This window comes from Takifugu rubripes, chromosome 1, assembly GCF_901000725.2.
Source record: "Takifugu rubripes chromosome 1, fTakRub1.2, whole genome shotgun sequence".
NCBI classification, from domain to species: domain Eukaryota; kingdom Metazoa; phylum Chordata; class Actinopteri; order Tetraodontiformes; family Tetraodontidae; genus Takifugu; species Takifugu rubripes.
This window is the reverse complement of record NC_042285.1, coordinates 28,878,070-28,899,263: the sequence shown is the minus strand read 5'-3', so window position 1 is coordinate 28,899,263 and position 21,194 is coordinate 28,878,070. Positions and strand designations below refer to the sequence as shown.

Genomic DNA, 21,194 nt, shown 5'->3' with positions numbered 1-21,194 from the left:
TATTGATGATTATCGGTGTTTGTTGGACTCTTTTCATTATAAAGAGCTGTGAAAATGCAGGTAGCGGCCAGCAGAGGGCGGCAGCGGGAGCAGCAGGTTACCTGACCCGACAGGTGAGACACGTTCGGCTCATTATTACGTCATCTGGACGGATCTTTGCTTCTGGGAATTCTTTAGGTTCTGTTTGATTTTCTGTTTGAGTTGAGCTTCGCTGGCGTGTTGGTGGAACCGGAGAAATGAGCAGAGCGGAGGCGTGGTGCTGATTATCATGCTTTATTAAATCAATAATGACAGAAAAACTCGCGGAGGCTGCATAACTACTCATCTCTAGATCTCCTCAAACCAAAACGGCGAGCGCCGCCGGCTCTCGTCTCCGGCGAACCTCCTGCCCGGCGGCGCTCCGCTCCGTAAACCTCGACAACAAACAAAGTAAAACTAGCACAGCACACGGCAGACCTCCGGGAGAAGCTCTGCTCCTCCAAACGAGCGCGGGCGACGCCCCCGGGTGGGGTCGGCCGGGTCGCTGGTGCGACAGGAGGGTCGGGCCGCGGTCGTTTGGCAGAACCAGAGCGCAGAAAAACCAAAAACAGCACGTTAGCTCAGGGAGTGCAGGCCGCTCGCACTGTGAGCGTGTCATCAAACGGCAGAGTGACTGAGTCGGTGGGGGCGCGAGGGCGGCTCGTGCTGCCTCAGGAGGGCGCTGCGGCAGCAGTCGGGACCTCGCGCCCGCTGCAAGGCCACGCCACTTCGGGTTTCTGTCTCATTGAGGAAACATCAGCAGGGAGCCTCTCACCTGCCGAGGCAATCTTAGACGTCAACGGATCGTTGAGGCACAACGTTTGGTTCCTGGGTTCAGCGGGTATTCGTCTCAGCGAAACTTTCTCCTGCGGAACCACCTTCAGTTCCAGTTAATATTATCGTCACAAATAACAATTCATACATTTCCCATAACCGTTAAATTCGGCTATATACATTATGTACACGTCACAGAAAACTGTCGTATTCGTCCAATATGGCACATTTTATCACAACTTTAGACTTTAGTCTAGTTTTATGTCAAGATTGGTATAAAAACAGTTCATATTTACAAGAACAGAAATCCAGATCTTTACCAGGTAGAATCTTTTGCTCAGGTAATAAATAAAAAGGGAAGTGGGGAAAGGGTTCGTTGGGAAGGTTCTCCAACATGGTTTCGTTCACACTGATCGAATGCTGATGTGAACGTTTGCTGAGTCCGATCCCAGCTCGTTGGAAAGCTCCAGGGTGTAGGTTCCAGCATCTTCTTCCTTCACCTCCGTGATGATGAGCGTCGTCAGGTCCTCGGAGGTCTCGATGTGGAAACGCCCGCCGGCGGTGGTCTGAATGGTTTTGCCGCCACGCGACCACTGGATGTGTTTGGCGTCTCCAGAAAAGGCGCAGGCCACGGTCAGGATCTTGCCTGGCTCGATGCTGATGTCTTCTGGCAGAGCCTCGATCCTGGGAGCAGAACCTGCAGACCAGATCAGACCCAGACCGGCACAATGAAAGAGTCAATGTGGTGCAGCTGGACTCGTGAGGACACCACAGGTGCATGCTGGTGTCCTCTCGTTCCTCGTGCTGCCTCAGCTACAGGAGGCTTGGTGGACTTTTCTGGTTTCTATGGTTAAAAAACCCAAAGAGATCAGAAGATCGTTGACATCTTACCGATTGCTCTGAAGGAGGATCCCTCCAGGTGGGAGGACGCAAGCCCGAGGCTGCTGGAGCTCATGGCGTAACTTTCTGAGGCAACAGAGGACATGCTGGACATGGACATGGTCTCCAGCTTCATCTCAGCTGCCAGGCTGCTGAAAGAGCTGGACTCCATCATAGAGGACCTCATGTGCTGGACAGAAGAGGAAGAGAAGGAGGAGGACTCCGACATGCTGTGCATCTCTTTCTTGGTCATCATGGATGAGCTGACGGAGGCTGAAGACTCCTTGTGTGTCATCACTGCTGATCCTGATGGGAAGACAATTGAAGAGAAAACGAGTCACAATTTCCTGCAATTAGAGCCAAAACTGATTGACTGGAAATGAAGTTTTTCACCTTTAAGAGCCAGTGTCTTCTCGCGGTAGGCTTTGACCTCCCTGCATATGGACTGGAAGATCTGTCCAGAGAAGGAGAAGGAGGACTTGGACACGGCTCCTTCTGACATCATCTCGCAGGTGTATTCTCCTTGATCTCCTTCTGTCAAATCATGAATTACGAGGCTGCAAGAGCCTTCAGAGTGGAGCATCTCAAAGTGGTTACTCTGGGAGATCCTCCTTCCATTCTGATACCAGAGCACCTCCCCAACGCTGCTCTCACAAACACAGCACATCCGCACGCATCCCTCACAGGACTCCGCTGTGAGCGGCCTCAGAACCTTGGGAGCTTTGGGCGTTGGGGATTTGACAGTTGGTGGAGACATGACCCTCTTGGGTGACATGGCAGGAGGAGGTGACTTCATCCTCGGAGGTGATTTAGTTCCTGAAGGTTCAGGAGACCTCGTGGCCCTTGGTGATTTCAGTCCTGAAGGTTCAGGAGACTTCATGGCCCTTGGTGATTTGATTCCTGAAGGTTCAGGAGACTTGGCACCTTTCGGTGTCTTGACCCCAGTTGGTTCTGGGGACTTGATGCCTCTTGGTGTCTTTATACCAGCAGGTTCTGGAGATTTGACACCTCTTGATGTTTTGGTACCTGCTGGTTCTGGTGACTTGACCCTTCGTGGAGACTTTACTTCGTCTGGCTCAGGTGACTTTGCTGCTTCTGGAGACTTGACCGGCGGTGGTGACTTCAGTCTGGGCTCTGGAGATTTTATACCTTGTGGGGATTTAACTCCCTCAGGTTCAGGAGATTTGGCCGAAGGCTCCGGAGACTTCACCTTTGGAGATTTGATGCCCTCTGATTCAGCAGGCTTCCCACTGGGTGTTGGTGATTTAACTGAGGGTTCTGGAGATTTGACACTCGGTTCTGGCGACTTTGAAATGGAACCAAGGGAGGGAGACGTGACTGAAGGTTCTGGTGACTTCATACCCGACGTTGGCGCCTTCACAGCTGGCTCAGGAGATTTAACAGCCTTGACCACCTCTTTAGAAAGGGTTTTGTGAATGGTCAGGCTGAAATGAGCCTCCTGTCTTCCTGCTGAGTTCTCCACAACAACCGTGTAGCTGCCCTCGTCTGAGGCCGACACGCCGCAGATCTCCAGGCTTGATTTGTACTCGGTGGTTGAGATCCTGACGCGGTGAGAGGAGGTGATGCTTTTGACTCCATACGTCCATGTTACAGTAGGTGCGGGTTCGCCGTCGATATCACAGGAGAACTTGGCGGTCTCCCCCTCTGAGACGGTCAGAGACCGAGGTGTGGTGAGGATCCTGGCAGGAACCGTGGTCTTCTTTACCTGGACAACGTCCTCAGTAACAGCAGTGGCGGACTTTAGCTTAGCTTCAGATGAGGTGTGTTTCGCAGTCACAGAGACCATGTCGGAGGAGAAGGAGGACTCTGACAAGTATTCAGCAGAAGCATACTTGTACCTCTCAGCTGACGAGTACCTGTCAGAGGAGGCGGCGTATCTTTCCCGCGTGACAACCTCTCGCTCCTGGGTTAGCTTGGTCTTGCTCTCTTCTATTTTGAAGTGTGACTCAGAAGAATAAGCAGCTTTGAAACGGCTGGAGTGGTAGTGGTCAATCTGGGTCATCTCTGGGACAAAAGCCTTGTGAGCGTCCTCGTCTTTGCGCCGTGAGGAGAAGGTGGTGTAACTGGCACCCGTGACTTCCAGAGTGGCGTAGTCCGAGGTTTCTCCCCTGGCGTTGGAACAAACGCAGCGATACGTGCCAGTGTCCTCCTCCTGGCAGTCCAAAATGGTGAGGGACAAAACCCCACTCATGTTGGTGAAGACGTATTTTTCACTGCTCTCTGCGATGGTGCTTCCATTGTGGAGCCACTGGACTTGGGCCTCTGGCTTCGCCTGGATGTTTAAGGTGAACTTCGTGTCGTGGCCCATTGGTATGCGATGAGATCTCATTCTGACGGTCACACGGGGAGCATGGTCTAGGCTGAAGGGTGCCTGGCTGACCACCTGATACTTCCTCTCAGACTTAATGGCAGCCTTTCTGGCCTCGTATCGGGACATGATGTCAAAGCGGGCGGACCTCTCAAACCTGGAGGATGAGCGAGATGCTCTCTCTGCAGACTTAATGGGGCTCGGAGAACGGGGACGCGTTCTCTCGGGGGTGGGGGATCTCCGCACCGTGATCTCCCCTTCCAAAGAAGCTCTGGTGCGCCGTGGTCTGATCAGCTCTGAAACCGGACGCATTAGCTCAATGTATGTGGGAGACAGAGACCTTCTCCTTCTCATATACTGAGAAACGGTCCGCTTCTTCTTTGTCTCAACCTCAGCGGACTCATGCCTGAAGGCCTGTGTCCTGTCTTCCCGCTCCACGACACGGTAGTCAACACGTCCTGGGCTACCAGCGGGAGAGGCTGAAAACCCTAGGGCTAGCTCTTCCTCCAGCATCAGTCTTTCCTCCTCTGTTCTCCTCATGGAAAGGTAGTCATCCACGGGCTTCAGGAGTTCTTCATCACTCAGGTCTCCCAGAGATCTCCTTCTGGATCTGAAGGAGATCTCTGATTCCAGAGAGGGTGAACGACGACCAGGCCGGACCGTCTCCAGATCGTCGAGAGTCAGTTTTGGAATACGCCACCTTGGCCGGTACTGGTCAGTGATTCTGGGAAGTGGCATCACATAAAACTGCTCCCATCTGGACAGGCGGATACGTCTCTGCCTCTTCTGGACGATCCTCTCCATCTTCTCTGATATCTCATACTGCTCTCTCAGTTTTCTGTACCATTTCATTTCTGAAAGAGGTACGAACAGTTTGATAGTTTTGTCCTCATCTAGAGCCCGAGCATCATGCACCACGGGCTCAGGGATCTCGTATGGCATGAAGATTCTCCTCTCTTCCTCTAGTTTCTTGGTTTCCGACTTCCTCACTGTGATGTCAAACTCTCCCTCAATGTTCTTCGTGCTCACGGCAGGTTTGTAGACCTCAGCAGCAAATTTGAGAGCCTCCTGGGCCGTGGGGTTCAGGGAAACGTGCTCTTCAGTGGCAACGATCTGCTGAGCCATTTTGTTGGTCTTTTCAATTTGCTTCTGGATGTATCTGTGTTTCTCTTCCTCGCTCCTGTACTCTCTCCTGGTGTAGGTAAGCCGGTCCACCTTCAGGGTAGCGTGGCAGCTGACAGAACCAGCAGAGTTTGTTGCTGTGACCTTGTATTCCCCAGCGTCCTCCAGCAGAGTCTCTCGAATGTGTAGAACATAGCAGTCAATGTCCTCCTGGATCACAACCAGCTTGTGCCCAAACTGCAGCGGCTGACCATCCTTCTCCCATTCCAGCGAAGGAGCGGGGATCCCCGACACTCTGAGTTCAAACTGGACACTGTTTCCTTCCACACACTCAACGTTGGCAAGTAGCCGTTTGAACATGGGCCTCATGGTTTCCTCAGTAACGGGATGAGGGACGACGGTGAGCCGGGCCTGGCAGCTGTCCTCTCCAAACTTGTTGTGAGCCATGACGGTGTATTCAGCATCGTCGCTAGCATCCAGGTTGTGGATCATGAGCTGGTACAGACCCATATCACTGCTGAAGGTGTACTTGCTGTCATCGTCACCTGGCTTGATCTTCTCCCCATTCTTCAACCACGTTACACACGGCTCTGGGTGGACTGTCGTGGTAACGCCAAAGCGAACGTCGTCGCCGATATAGGCGGTGCGATTGTAGAGAGGCAGTGTGAACTCTGCTGGTCTCTGCAGGATTCTGGTTTTGTCCACTCTCCTGCGCAGTTTCTTGATGGAACGGCTGATGTAATATTCCCTGATGCTTCTCACGGTTTCAACGAAGAGTTCTCCATAGGCACTGTCCTCTCCAGCATCACTCACTACCTTGCATCTGTAAACACCGTCATCACTTTCTTCAATGTCTTTGACATAGATGCTAGCGAAGCCGTTGCTGTAGCTAATTTCATATTTGGAGCTCGGATGTAGCTGGCGATTACCAAAGTACCAGGATACTTGAGTACTCTTGTCATAGGTTGTGAAGCTGCAAGTGAACCTGACGTGGCCACCTTCTTCGGCCGAGCCGTGCATGACCGGACCGGTGCGGAGGCCGTGGTATTCACTCCCAACCTTGACCTTGCCCACGGCCAGTCCTCGCTGATTCCTGAAGCCGCCCCCATAGGCGATTCGAGCAGCTGACACGATGGTGTCTGTCCTTCTGACCAGGGTCTGGTAGTACCGTCTGTGTCTCAGGGTCTTAATCACCTTTTTGCTGACATGCTCAATCTTCATCTTTAGCCAAGGGTGCTCCAGAGCCTCATGGGCGGTCATGCGGAGCTTCTTATCTTTGACGAGGAGTCTGTCGATGAAGTCCATAGCCTCCAGACTGATGTCTTTAAACGCTTCCCTGTCAAAGATGTATTCGCAGTTCGAAATGTTTTCAATCACCTTTGTGGTCGACTCGGCTGCAAACGGATTAAGGCCGCTAAGCAGAACGTAGGCTAACACACCAACAGACCACATATCGGTGGCTGTGGTTATAAGGTCATGACGGTGGACCTCGGGGGCAGAATATTCAGGAGCTGAGAACAACAGCCTGATATTTTCTCCCGGCACCAGAAGCCTGGCCTGGCCCATTTCAATGATCTTTATGTTGCTGCTTCTTCTGGTGCTGTACACAATGGTGTCTGGACGGATATCCAGGTGGACAACATTCTGGCTGTGTAAGAACTTCAGGGCGGAGCAGACCTGTCTGAGGTACCGGACAATCTCCTGCTCTGTAAGGTCAAAGTTGCTGGTGCCAAGGCGCTCAAAGATATCAACTCCAGAAATGAATTCAAATATCAGGATGAATTCCTCCATGCTCTCAAAGTATTCATGAAGATAGATGATGTTTCTGTGTCTTGCCACGTTGAGGGCCTCAATTTCTCTCAGAACCAACTCACGGTCTGTTCCCTTGACCTTGATAAACTTGGCCATGAACGTCTTCTTCGTGGCAATCTCCACACAGCGGTGGACCACTCCAAACTGGCAGCGGGCTAGCTCCTCCGAGATGACGTACTTGGAGGACAGCTCCTTCACCTTGTAGGACAGAACCTCCTCCTTGGTGATCTCTCTGCTTTCATCCACTTCCTCGTCATAGTTTCTGATCACAGACTTGTCCTCCTTCGTGGTTATGGGTTCAGTTGGCTCAGAAGGAGGACTCAGTCCAAACTCGTTCTCCGCCACGACACGGAACTGATACTTTGTCTTTCCAAATATGTTGATGATGGTGATGCTGCAGTCGGTGGTCTGACCCGCACGGATCCACCTTTCACCACTAGGGGGACACTTCTCCAGGATGTAGCCAATGATGTTGCTTCCACCGTCATTGGCAGGAGGCTGCCAGGTGAACGTGATGGAGTCCCGGGCGATCTCACTGACAGCGAGTGCCCGCGGTGCATCGGGAATGTCGGCCACGTTCACCTCGATGGTTTGCTTGTCCGACCCGAACCGGTTCTTCGCAGTAATGATGTAGTAGCCACTATCCTTCCTTTGCATTCCCTTCTGGAAGACGAGGGAGGTGAAAGACCTGGTGGTGATGACTTGGTGGTAAGGAGAGTTGGAGAGAATCTCCTGGCCCTTTTGCCACGTGACTGCTGGCTCGGGTTTGCCAGAGATCGGAATTTTGATGGTAACGCGGTCACCGCGAGCACAATGGACCGCTCCCATCCCCTGGAGCTCCTTGGGTAGGTGGATCTTAGCAGGAACTGTAATCACAGGAACATTTTTATCAGGTGTTCTTCATGGACATCACTAAATCTGGATGTGAACAATATTTGGGTCATTACCTTCCACCTCCAGGTTGGCTGTCATGGAGACGGATCCTGAAGAATTGGTTGCTCTGACCTGGTAAACTGTAGCATCGTTCTCATCAGCATTGGTGATGACCAGCTGGTAGTAGCCACCTTTGAACTCCTGGGCTTTGATCTTTGATCCATCGGCCAAAATCTCTTTCCCACTGCGGTACCATTTCACCGTTGGTTTCGGATGTCCCACCACCTGGTCAGCAGGAACAAAGGAAGCAAAGATGAGATTTCTGCTTTCCTAACTGCTGTTCCGTGTCTCTTGAGAGGAGACGTACCTTTGTGACAAAGGTAGCGTTGGCATGGTATTTGACGATCATGTCTCTGATCTCTTCCCTGAATACTGGGGCGCGAGGAGACTGGTCGGACTTGGGGATGACCGACTCAGAGATCTCACTCCAGTCGCTTTCACCACCCAGGTTTTCACACTTTACACGGAACTCGTACTCAAAGCCCTCGATCAAGCCCGTGACCTCGTAGCTGGTCTCCACCATTTTCTTGGTGGTGACTGACATCCACTTGTTCTGCCTTTTCTCACGCTTCTCGAGGTAGTAGCTGGAAATCTTAGCTCCGCCATCACTGCTTGGAGCCTTCCAGCACACCACACAGGAGTCTTTGGTGGAGCTGATGATGAAGGGCTGCTGTGGGATGCCAGGCTTATCTAGGAAGGGGAGAGGAGAACTAGCTTATTCTCTCTGTGTCAAGAGTGATTTTCTCAATGTGGAAAGATGCCGAAACAAAGACAAAGAAATGACATGCAGACGTACCGAACGGACTCTTGATAATGACCACTGAAGGAATCTCCAGGGACTCGCTGACCCCATACTGGTTCTGGGCAGAGACCCTAAAGTAATAGCCGGCATTTTCTGTCACGTTGGGTACACGAACAGTGGTGCCAGAAACAGAGGAGGACACCAGGTTCCACTGCTCCCCTTCTTTGGCCTCACGCTTTTCTACGATATAGTTGGTAATCATGGAGCCTCCATCATCTTTGGGCGCCTTCCAGCTAATAATGAGCGAATTCTTCAGCAGGGCATCAACAACGATGGGACCTTCAGGGATGCAGGGCTTATCTGGGGGAAGAGGTGCAGTTTATGGTTACTCTTTAGGACGCTGCAGCTTGTGGCTGTTCCATTTCATGATGTCATACCTTGGATTTCAACCCGCAGCGCAGTGTCGATGGTGCCGAACGCATTGCTGAGCTGCACCTTGTAGCGGCCTGCGTTGCTCTTCCTCTGGACGTTCCTCACAACCAGGTGGGTGTAGCTTTCGGTGTTTTCAATGATGACGTTTTCTGAGGGGTTAAGAGGCTTCTTGCCATAGAACCACATGATCTGCGGAATGGGTCGGCCGATATAAACAACGTGGAGGCGCAGGCTCGTGCCAGCGCCAGCGTAGTACTTCTCCTTCAGAGGGAAGCCAGGGTGGAACTGAGGAGCAGCCTGCAGACGCAGCTTGCCACTGGTCTCGACCTCTCCGGCCTCGTTGATGGCTCTGCAGGTGTACAGGCCCTCGTCCTCCTGCTCATCTGTCAGGATGCTCAGGGAGTGGTTGCGGCCGTCTGAGCTCATCTTATATTTGCGACTCTGGATCAGTTCTCTGCCGTAGCGGTACCACTTGATCTCGGGTAAGGGTCGTCCAATAATGCCGCAGGTCAGCGTGCCAGACTCGCCAAGCTTGGTGGTTGAGTCCTGGATTTCCTCCCTTAAGGCCGGGGCCTCACCAACTGTCAAGATAGAGGTCACGTTAGCGTCAGATTTGAAGATGATTTTATCAGTTCTGTGTTGTATGAAGATGCAGACACAAGGAGAAAGTAATCATTTAGCTCCAAGTAAAGACAAGACAAGATCAGGAGCTGCAGCAATAGCAATAGCTGTTGGAAGGACAGAGAGACCATGAAGACCGAGGTCCCATCACGGCCGGCTGGAAGGAGCTAACGTTGGCAGTCCTCTAAACTCACCACTCAGCTTGGTCTTGATGCCCATGGGTGTTCGGCGTGGACGGCTTAATCCAGCTTCATTCTCCGCAAAGATCCTGAATTCGTACTCGGTGGCTTCCATCAGGCCTCCCATGGTGAACTGCCGATCTTTGGAACGCTCTTTATTGCATTTCTTCCAGGCACTGTCTCCAGCCTTCCTGAATTCGATCCAGTAGCCCTGGATCTCCTTCCCCCCGTCGTGCTCCGGCCTGAGCCAGTGGATGGTGATGCTGTCCTTGGTGACGGAGACGATGTCGATCTCTCCGGGTTGGCTGGGTTTATCTGAAGGTCCAAGTGGAGAGATTCAAATTCAAGGTGAACCTAATTCATTGTTAGATCTGTTCATTTAAAAACCACGTCTTGCTCTCAACGTGACCAGAGGTCTCATTTGCATGATGGGAACTCACCAAATGGATCCTTGCACACGACAGACTCTGAAACCGGGCCAGACTCGCTCTGGCCGATGTCGTTCTGAGCAACAACTCTGAACATGTACTCTGCGTCTGGAATGAGGCCGGTGACATTGTACATTGTGGTGGTGATGTGGGTCTTGTTGTGGCGGACCCACTTCTCCGTGGACACTTCCCTCCTCTCCACGTAGTACCCAGTGACCCGGGAGCCCCCGTCGTCCCGCGGCCTGGCCCATGACAGAGACACGGTCGATTTGGTCACGTCCATGATCTCAGGGGGGTTGCTGGGAGGTTCTGGTGGGCCTGGAGGTCAAGAGCATTGTTGGTACATTCACCGTTAGCTAAATGATTGCTGATTGCTTTGGCTAATTTAAAGGTGAAAACAACTTCAAAGGGTTCAGCACTCACAAAGTGGTGTCTTTGGAATGACGGCATTATCGGATTTGAGAGATCTGCTGACACCAAACTGGTTCTCAGCAGAAACCTTGAAGTGATACTCCACGTTCTCCTTCAGGCCCTTGACCACCAGAGAGGTCTCTGTTACCCGTGCGTCCACTGTACACCAGGCCGCCTTCGGCACTTCTCGCCTTTCCACGATGTACCCAAGGATGTCGGAGCCGCCGTCGTCTGAAGGCGCCCTCCAACTCACACGGACTGATCTGGCTTGGATGTCATCAAACTCCAGAGGACCCTCGGGGATATCGGGGCGACCGATGACCTTCACCTGGAGGTTCGGAGGCACAAAGGTCAACAGGTTCCAACCAAATGAAAGTTTTTAGATTCCCTTTGCCTGCAGGATGACTCACCTTGATGTAAAGAACCTTCCTGCCACATTTGTTCTCCAGCACTAAGTCGTAGGTTCCGCTGTCATCTTTGTGCGCTTCTTTGATGACCAATTCAGTGATGTCATCGTATGATGCAATCATGGCCCGATGGGAAATGTCCAGACCGTCTTTGGTCCACTTGCACGTTGGGATGGGTTTACCCACGATGGGCACCGACAGGCGGATGACTCCGCCCTGCCGAACCACGTAGCCCTCCTCATACTGCCCATCAAGCTTGTAGTCAGGATAGACTGAAAGAGACAGAGGAGACCTCAGAGGTCGGCTTTGACTAACGAACTTCAATAATCAGCCATGCCAGTGGCTGCCATACCAAGCATTTCTTGGACTTTGACCACTCCGGGAATCTCGGCAGGTTCTCCACAGCCACCAGCATTACAAGCGAGGACTCGGAACTTGTACTCGGCACCTTGGGGCATGTGAGTGAGGGTGTACTCGCACAGCTTGGTGGGCGTGGTGTTGCACATTGTCCAGTCCACCTGGTCGACCTTTTGCATCTCAATCAGGTATCCGGTGATAACAGAACCACCCTCTTCCTCTGGTGGCAGCCAGCCAAGAGTGACTGAGGTCCTGGTACTGTCTGTAACTCTGGGCTGAACTGGTGGCCCTGGAGGCTCTGGAAACAGCCAAACATGGTGCATGTGGATTAGATGCATTTTAAACTGGTAGCAGGAGTCATCATTTAGGCTCGTTTATTGAGGAGCTTTACCAATGGGATCCATAGCAACCGTGATGGCTGAGTTCTCGCTGGGTTTTCCAGCTCCTCGGGAGTTGACAGCAGTGATACGGTATTCATACTCCAGGCCTTCGATCAGGCCTGAGGAGCGGTACCTGGTCATGGTGACGTAATTCTTGTTGATCCTCAACCACCTGTCGGATTTGGCCTCTTTACGTTCGATGATGTATCCACTGATAGAGGAGCCACCGTTGTCCTCTGGAGGTCGCCACGTCAGAGTCATGCCCTCATGAGTGACGTCAAGAACCTCAGGTGTACTTGGAGGTCCTGGGATGGCTGCAGAGGAAGGAAGGGCTGCGTCACTTCAACAGCAGTGAGGAGGAACTCAAGCCTCTTTCAAAGCGGGCGTGAAGGTATGAGTACGAGTACACATTCGGTTGGACTCACTCTCGGGGCTCTTGCACTCCACCACCGGGGACTGCAGGAAGCCGCCGACACCGAAGCGATTCATGGCAGCGACGCGGAACACGTACTCCGTTCCCTCCACAAGTCTGGTGAATTTGAAGCAGGGCCGCGTCACTGACTCGGAGACCGTGCTCCAGCCTGGCCGGTGGGCTTCCCGCTGCTCCACAACATATCCACTGACATTTGCACCTCCGTCCTTCTCAGGAGGCTCCCAGCTGACCGTCACTGACACACCACTGACCTCTTCGATTTTCACTGGACCAACTGGGATGTCTGGTTTGTCTGTACAAACACAGGTGGAGGTTTTTAGCAGTTTTTAAAGCATAATCCCTTTACTCATCTGATGATATATTCTTTTTGAAACCTTACCAAGAATGATGACCTTGATGACTTCAGTTGCCATGCCAACAGCATTCTTCACCTCCAGTGTGTAGTCACCTGTGTCATTGATGGTGGCATCACGGATGACAAGGTGGGAATAGTTCCCGTTGCTGTCGATTTTAATGCGATCAAGACTGTCCTTCAGTTTGACCCCTCCAAAGTACCAGGAGCAGACGGGCTGTGGTTTGGCCTTGATGGGAATGCTGAGGTCGATGGGCTTTCCATGGTGCACGTAAACTATTTTCTGAGGAATGCTAGTTAAGTCGATCTTGGGACTCACTGCAACACAGGTGATCGTGGTCAGGTTTAGAGAGGCCTCAGGTGTTTCCTCAACAGCTCTGAAACTGATGGAGAACTCAGAGGAATCCTTACCTTTAATGTCCTGGATGGTGACGGGAGTCACGGTGTCCATGGGCTCGCTCGATCCCCTGCTGTTGGTGGCTCGGACTCTGAACAGGTATTGATCCTTCTCCATCAGGGAGAGGATGGTGTGCTGGGACACCGATGCCTTGGTGGTGGCAACAGTGCTCCACCTGTCAGAGCCCACCTTGCAGGCTTCTATGATGTAGCCCGTCAGCCTGCTCCCGCCATCGTGGTGCGGCTTCACCCAGCGCAGCGTGACAGAGGACTTGGTGACATCAACGACCTGGAGATCCAGAGGCACGGACGGCACCTCGCACACGAGCACAGGCTCTGCTGTCTCACAAGGCTCGCCAACTCCATAAATGTTCTCTGGTAATACTCTGAAGAAGTAGTGAACTCCCTCCTCCAGTCCGGTGATCCTGAACAGGGTCTTTCTGCATTCAGTCGTGACCGTCTTGTAGGACTTCAGGTTCGCCTCGCGCTTCTCAATGATGTAGTTGCTGACATGGGCGCCACCATCAACACTTGGGACATCCCATGTAATCACCACGGACTCCCTGGTGTAGTCCTTTACCTTCACAGAACCCGGAGGACCAGGAGTGTCTGCAGAAGAGAGCAAACACTTGTTTCTCAAAGTTCAAACCCACGTAGTTTGGAGAGCTTCTCCCCATAGGTTCAGGGTGTGTGTGTGTGTGTGTGTGTGTGTGTGTGGAGTCTGGGATAGTCATACCATAAACTTTGACCAAGATGGTGGCTGTCTTCTTGCCGGAGGGGTTTTCGGCCTCCACTACGTACTTCCCAGAGTCATAGCGAGTGACTTTTTCCACCATCAGACAAGTGTAGCTGTCGGTGGTCTCTATATATCCACGGGTCTGCAGCTCCACGCCCGTCTTTCTCCAGGCCACCACTGGTGTTGGACGGCCGGTGACGAAGACCATCAGGCGCAGGGTTCCTCCAGAGCGCAGGCACACTGTTTTCTTCAGATCATCTGCCAGTTCCAGGTCAGGCATTTCTGAGTAGGTGGGTAGAGCACAGTGAGTGTTCATATCCATAGTTAAGCTAGTAGCAGAGATGTATGTGGTTAAACACATTTGTCTCCTGATTCATTAAACTGGGTGTTTCTGCTGCTTGTACCTGTTGGTCGGTCTAGACAGGAGAACTCTGCTCACCTATTTTCTCCAGAGGTTCAGCTTCAGAACTAGGGTCACTGAACTCCCCGGTGCCGTTGCTGTTGAGGGCAGCAACCCTGAATCTGTACTTCTTGTTGGCTGCCAGGCCAGTGGCCACATACTCGTTAGTCTTCAGTGGTTTGCTGGTGGCGCGGTACCACTGCTCAGAGCCTTCCTCCAGGATCTCCACGACATAGCCCGAGACGTCTGAGCCACCGTCGTACATGGGTCTGGTCCATGTCATGCTGATGCTGTGCTTGGTTGTGTCTGTGATGCGAGGCACTGAGGGGGGAGCTGGGGTATCTGACAGGAAACACAGGAAACACATCTCCTCATTTGTTTGGCCTGAAAAAGGCTAGGGTGGAAACATAAAACTGCTACAAGGAATGTGAGTAGATGGTTGGATCTCTTACAGGTGGGATCTTTGCAGAGGATGTATGGGGTGGCATCGCTGGGCGGGCTCTGTCCAGCCGCATTCACAGCTGTTACTCTGAACTGATATTCACTGCCCTCCAGGAGGCCTGTGATCTTCAGCCGGGTATCGTAGACAGTGTACGTCTTATTGACTCGTGTCCATCTGGTGCAGAGAAATGGGAGTGGTTAGGGGGCCTTTCCTCACATCCAGCTAATGTCTGCAGAGAGGCAGCTCTCACCTTGTGCTGCTCTTTTCCCGTTTATCCACGATGTAGTTTGAGAGCTCGCTCCCTCCATCACTCTCAGGTTTCAGCCATTCAATGATAACATGCTCCTTTCCAACAGCTGTGGTCTCTGGAGTTCCTGGCTGGGAGGGGGTGGCTGGAAGGGAGAAGTGCAAAGGTCCCGATCATTACAAACGGGAGGTTCGAGCTTCAGAGGAGTCGTGCTACTTACTGTAAGCATTTCTGGCAATGACGGCTTCAGACTCCAGAGGAACTCCGAGCCCAAACTTGTTGACGCCTCTGACTCTGAAGATGTACTCGTTGTTCTTGATCAGCCTGGAGCTGACGCACGACAGCGTCTTGCACTCTGACTCCACAATGACCCAGTTGAGACGGCTGGTTTCTCTACGCTCGATGACGTAGTGGGTGACGCTGTCTCCACCGTCCTCCAGGGGGATCTTCCAGGACACGGTGCACTTTTCCTCTGTCACTCTGCTGATCACGATCTTCTCAGCAGGAGGTCCAGGAGTGTCTGAAAATCAAAAGCCTGTCCATTAATTCCTAGTCACAACATTTATAAAATATTTTAGTTAACATTCCAACAGTTGTTGGAACTTTAGTTCCATGACGGCTCACCCAGAACTTTGACGTTGACAATGGCGGTCTTGGTTCCACTGGCATTCTTTACCGTCAGACAGTACCTTCCCGTGTCGGACCGGTCACAGCTCTTGATAACGGCCATGGCTCTTGTGGAGGTGTAGGTCAGTGAGTACTTCTCGCCAAGCTCCAAAATCTTGTCCCCCTTAGACCAGTACACGGTGGGCTCTGGTTTCCCACCCACGGCACCGTCCAGGACCAGGTCAGAGCCGGCGGTGACGGTGACGGTCTCGCCCACCAGCTTGCTGTCCAGTTCAGCTTTGGGAGGAGCTACGGGAGAAGGGAAAACTTTGGTTTGCATTTTTACAAATGAAGAAAATCTGAAACCCAAACATGTTGTGTGACCTCTCCTGTGAAACTCAACGTTGACATGGGACACTGCGCAGGATCGCTAATGTTTAAGAGCTCGTGTCTCATGAGGCTACAGTAGCAACACTATTGCTAACAACTAGACAGCATCCCAGAGAGAATCAGAGGATAAAAGTAAATCCGTAATCATCAGAAGGGCACGACGACTTTCTCTGGAGCTAACTTGAAATCTCTTCAACTCACAGTATTCATCTTTGCACGTGACTGGTCCGGTGGACTCTGAGGGGGCGCTGTGCACGCCGGCAGCGTTCTTGGCCATGACGCGGAGCTCGTAGGTCTCCCCCTCACTCAGGCTTGTGACAGTGAAGTAGTTCTCTGAGATGGTGGTGTAGTTGCACTTGAGCCATCTGTTGTCGTCCCATTCATCGCTGCTGTAGACCTTCCTCTCCACCACGTAGCCAACGATCTTGCTGCCTCCGTCGTTGAAGGGCACCGTCCAGCACAGGGACACTGAGGAGTGGGTGACGTCAGTCACCTCAGGTTTTCCAGGAGGATCTGGGCAGGAAGGAAATGACTTAAAACCTGTACCATAGTTTTATTTACAAGCGTTTTTAATATTTCCGATGAAGCCAAAGGCTTCAGCCAAATATAACAATGCTCTCCTTACCAACGGGGTTTAGAGCCAGCACAGGTCTAGAAGCCTCACTGGCCTTGCTGAGCCCTGCAATGTTCATGGCATACACCCTGAACTGGTACTCCAGGCCCTCGATCAGATTGGACACTTTGTAATGGCACTCCAAGCACGGGAGCTTGTTCTCCCGCACCCACAGGATGGTGTTCCTCTCTTTCTTCTCGATCCAGTATCCTGTCACCTGACTTCCACCATCAGCATATGGCAGATCCCATTTAATGCTGATGGCGTTTGCAGACACGGACAAGACATCAGGACGAGATGGAGGACTTGGTGGAACTGAAGAAACAAGAAGATAGTCTTTACCATGAAACAGACCTTCATAAAGTCCCACTTAGCTTAACAGTTCTTACCAAAGGGGTGTTCAATGACAACAGGAGTGGACTCAATGGACTTGCTGACACCAAACTTATTCTCGGCACACACTCTGAAGGTGTACTCCATGTACTTGGTTAGATGGGTGACTTTGATGGTGGTTCTCTTCACACTAGAGTTCACCACTTGCCAGGAGGCTGAGCCAGACTCTCGTTTTTCAACGATGTAGTTGGAAATTTCAGTGCCGCCATCATCAGATGGCTCCGACCAGGACAATGTGCAAGATTCTGAGGAGACTCCAGAGATTTCAACAGGGCCGGTGGGTGGGCTCGGTCTGCCAACCACAGCCACGGTCACTGTGAAGGTTTTCACGCCAGCAGCGTTCTCCAGGACCAGGTAGTATTTGCCACTGTCACTCCTCTTGCTGTCTCTCACCAACAGAGTTGTTCTTTCCTCTGTGGTTCTGATCACGACTCTGTCGGTCTCCTTCAGCTTCATCTCCTCAAGCTTCCAAGTGACCTTTGGTGCAGGACGTCCACTGATGGGAATGTCGATAGTGAACGTGTTGGAGATCTTGCACGTGATCAGTTGGTTGGTGATGCTGCTGAGATCAGCAGTTGGTTCAATGTGAGGCTCCTTAATGACAACGGAGCTGAAAGTGCCCTGAGGTTCGCTGATTCCAGCATCATTCTTGGCCCTGACCCTAAAGTCATACTCTCTATTCTCAATAAGACCTTCCACCAGCATCTTGAGGGACTTGGTCTCTCCAGCCACCATCCACTGATCACTGCCTTTAGCTCGGTACTCAACGATATAACCCCTGATACGACTACCGCCATCATGCTCGGGCTTCAACCACACCAGGGAGGCTGTGGAGTTAGAGGTATCAACCACATCCAGCCTTTTGGGTGGCGCAGGTTCTTCTGTGGCAACGATAGGCTCCGTCATCTCATACGGTTCTCCCTGGCCAAACTGGTTAACAGCAATGACCCTGAACAAGTACGGCACGCCAATATCCAGGCCAGTGACCCGGAGGATTTGGCGGGAACATTTGGTGCTGACCTCCGTCCAGGCCAGCCGGCTGGCCTCACGCTTGTCCACAACATAGTGATGGATTCGAGCTCCGCCGTCGTTGGTTGGGGCGTCCCAGGTCATGGTCAAGGCTCCTCGGGTCACGTCTTTGAATGCGACTGGACCTGGAGGTCCAGGAGTATCCAGTACTTTGACAGTGAACGTGAGGGATTTCCGCCCACTGTTGTTCTCCAGGGAAAGTGTGTATTTTCCGGCCTCGTACCTAGTACAGCCCTCAATGGTCAGAGTAGAAGATGAGTTTGTGGTGCTGACATCGGCCATAATAGGCAGTTCTCCATCAACCCGAGACCAGGTAGCAAGAGGGGTTGGTTTGCCACGGAAAGCCACCTGGAGGGTGACAGTACCGCCGTTCTTCACAGTGTGAGTCTGCTTGAAATTAGCATCGAGCTCAATTTCAGGCGACGTGAGTCTGTCCAAAGCTTGAACGGGGTTGGGCATCACGGACGCTTCACCTTCCCCAGACCCATTCACTGCACTGACCCTGAACTTGTAGAGCTCCCCAGGAACCAGGCCCTTGGCAGTGTACTTAGTGTGGATGCAGATCTGGCTGTTGACTCTATGCCACTCCTCCAGACTGGCTTTACACATGTCAATATTGTACCCGATGATTTCCATGCCACCATCAAAGACTGGCTTGGTCCATTCCAGGGTGACTGAAGACTTGGTGGAGTCAATGACCTGGCCAGCAAAATCAAAGACATTAGAACCTTTCTTAGGTAAGGTCTAAAGAGTTAGATTGTCCAAGGTGTCGCTGTCATCCTACCTTTATTACTGTCGGGGCACTGGGAGCACTGGTTGGTTCTCTACATTTAAAGAGTCTGGACGTACTGCTGGCTGGGCCCACTCCAGCTCCATTTTCAGCCATGACCCGGAACTCATACTCGTTACCCTCAGTGAGGTTGGTGACGCGATGTCTGAGCTCAGTAATGGATCTCTTGGAGGAAACCTTCACCCAACGCAGACTCTTCTTCTCTCTCCTCTCCAAGATGTAGTGTTTGATCTCATTGCCGCCATCTGACCTTGGCCGAGTCCAGCACAGGGTGATGCTGTTGCCAGTCACATGGGTGGCGTCTGGTGTTCCAGGAGCATCAGGCACCGCTGTTGAGGAGAGATTTAGTTGTAACAGTTTTAGGCATGATGTTAGGTTACGTCATGTGTCACACAGTACTTTAGTTACTTACTGTACTGCATCTTGGCAATGATGGGATCAGAGTCCAGAGGTTTCCCCACTCCGAACTTGTTCACAGCAGAGATTCTGAACTGGTACTCGTTGCCCTTGATAAGGTTGATTGCATTGTAGGAGCAGGCTTCGCACTTAGATGTGACCAATGCCCAGGAGATCCTGGACGTCTCCCTCTTTTCCACCACATAGTGGGTAATAGCAGAGCAGCCATCGTTTTCTGGTGGGTTCCACCACACCGTGCACTTCTCAGCTGTAATACCAGTAAAGCGGATTGGCCCCTCAACAGGTCCCGGGGTGTCTGTAAAGAAGCAAATTAGTTGAGAGAATGTTTTTTTCTTGATGACTGCTGCTCTTGGGGGACTTTGGGAGTGGACAACCTCTTGAAACCTCTGACAGATCTAGCAGGCATAAACATGTTTAGGGATAGAAACGGCCGATTCCTGCCCCAATGAAGATGTTCTTGGATTTGGGCCTGTTAGAACGGGGAGACTTTAAGGGAGGTTACATTCAACGATGTTGGGGAAAAGACCTGTGAGAGGTACAACGTGCCGAGGAGAAGCCAGAAGCCACCCAGAAGACTTTGATGTACGTGCTTGTTAAATTTTTAGTTTTTCCAGAGATTTCCCCTGCTGCCTTTAATATGGGAGCCAACGGGAGTCTGGAGCTGACCTGTCAGAAGCTCCTTTTACGGAGCGCTGATTCATTTAATGTGAGATGTTTGTGAGGTGGCAGAGGTTCGTAGCTACCGAAGGACGTGTTTCCTGACCTGCACGTTTTCCGACCTTCTGAGGCAGAGTTATGATGATTTGTTCGGCCAAGTTTTAAATAGTTCTTTTAAGCCGGGACCCTAGGTCACGTGGTCCCAGGCTCTGGCCTCCCCCATGCACACCAATGTTAAATGAGAGGTGGGAGGGAAACCCCTCCAACAAAAGCCTGCCCCGGGGGCACCTTTAGACACAGGAGCTTTCACAGGAGCGTGAATCTTTGGCTACATTCTAATGTTTGGATGGTGTTTCTAGGTGAAGGTATGGCAGAGCTGGGGCCCCTCTAACAAGGGTCAAAAAGCATGACCTTTTCCAGGCCTCTCCCATAGGACAACATGGGGTTTTGGGGAGCCACACAGCTCAGACCCCCCCCTTAAAAGAAAAGTCATAGTCACTGATCAGACATGTTTTAGTGCAGTGCTGCTATCACAGATGGTGCGGGAGGAGATACGCATAATGTAAAAAATGCCACCTTTAGGGGGGTCTGGGATTTTGGGGTGATCGTAGTCACCAAGATGTTGAGACTCCACCTTCTCCTTATGACACCATGTATTTGGGTGCATGTTTCATTGGTGGGGGGCCTACGTTGCCCAGTAGGGCCAGCTAGGTTGTAACTAGGTCCCCTTGCAGAGGCACAGAGTTGTTAAAAACATGGGTATCACCAACCTTGTACTCGGACATTGACATCAGCTTTCTTGGAACCGGAGCTGTTCTTAGCCTCTACTGTGTAGAGGCCACGGTGGTTCCGATCAGCATCACGAATAAAGAGACTGCTGGTTCCGATGTCCGTGGAGATCTCAATATCGATCATGATTCTTTTGTCGATCTCCTTGCCGTCTTTGTACCATACGACCTGGGGAACGGGTCGGCCTGTGATGCTGCAGCTGAGTTTAACGTTCTCGCCTGCCCTCAGCGTCAGCAGCTGGTCTGGAGACCACTCAATCTCAGGAGAAACTGGAGATCAGACAGGAATGAAGACTCAATGACTCCAAAGGAGATTTATCATATACCAGAGATGGGATGGATGTAATAAGAGAAGGGTCAAGCTGAAAGACATACTGCTCTCATCCTTGGTCATGATGTATCCCGATGAGTTAGAAGGTGGACTAACAGTGCCGACAGCATTCCTGGCTATCACTCTGAACTCAAATCTGTCTCCAGGAGACAGAGCAGTCACAGTGTACTGGGTCTCGCTGACGTCTGTGAAGTTGCACCGCAGCCATTTGCCTCTGCCTTGCCGCCTCTCCACACTGTAACCCACAATTCTGCTGCTACCATCTCTCTTAGGGACGTCCCACTGCAAGGTGACCGAGTCTCGAGTCACATCGATGCAGACAGGAGTACCGGGTGGATCTAGGACAGAAG

At 51.9% G+C, this 21,194-nt stretch overlaps 1 protein-coding gene across 1 annotated transcript in view; it reads right to left on the bottom strand.

The window, feature by feature from the left end:
- Positions 1-257: 257 nt before the first annotated feature.
- ttn.2 (titin, tandem duplicate 2) overlaps positions 258-21,194 on the bottom strand; it is a 166,824-nt gene continuing 145,887 nt past the window's right edge. The window contains 29 exon segments of the mRNA XM_029837082.1: positions 258-1,489; positions 1,684-1,977; positions 2,065-7,800; positions 7,882-8,092; positions 8,175-8,557; positions 8,664-8,969; positions 9,047-9,622; positions 9,857-10,156; positions 10,282-10,587; positions 10,693-11,008; positions 11,091-11,359; positions 11,440-11,742; positions 11,836-12,138; positions 12,250-12,549; positions 12,637-12,927; positions 13,021-13,614; positions 13,742-14,023; positions 14,181-14,483; positions 14,594-14,757; positions 14,834-14,975; positions 15,051-15,350; positions 15,455-15,745; positions 16,028-16,339; positions 16,452-16,754; positions 16,829-18,560; positions 18,646-18,980; positions 19,064-19,363; positions 20,496-20,783; positions 20,889-21,182. Coding sequence (XP_029692942.1) covers positions 1,197-1,489; positions 1,684-1,977; positions 2,065-7,800; positions 7,882-8,092; positions 8,175-8,557; positions 8,664-8,969; positions 9,047-9,622; positions 9,857-10,156; positions 10,282-10,587; positions 10,693-11,008; positions 11,091-11,359; positions 11,440-11,742; positions 11,836-12,138; positions 12,250-12,549; positions 12,637-12,927; positions 13,021-13,614; positions 13,742-14,023; positions 14,181-14,483; positions 14,594-14,757; positions 14,834-14,975; positions 15,051-15,350; positions 15,455-15,745; positions 16,028-16,339; positions 16,452-16,754; positions 16,829-18,560; positions 18,646-18,980; positions 19,064-19,363; positions 20,496-20,783; positions 20,889-21,182 — 15,827 coding nt within the window. The 3' untranslated portion in view covers positions 258-1,196.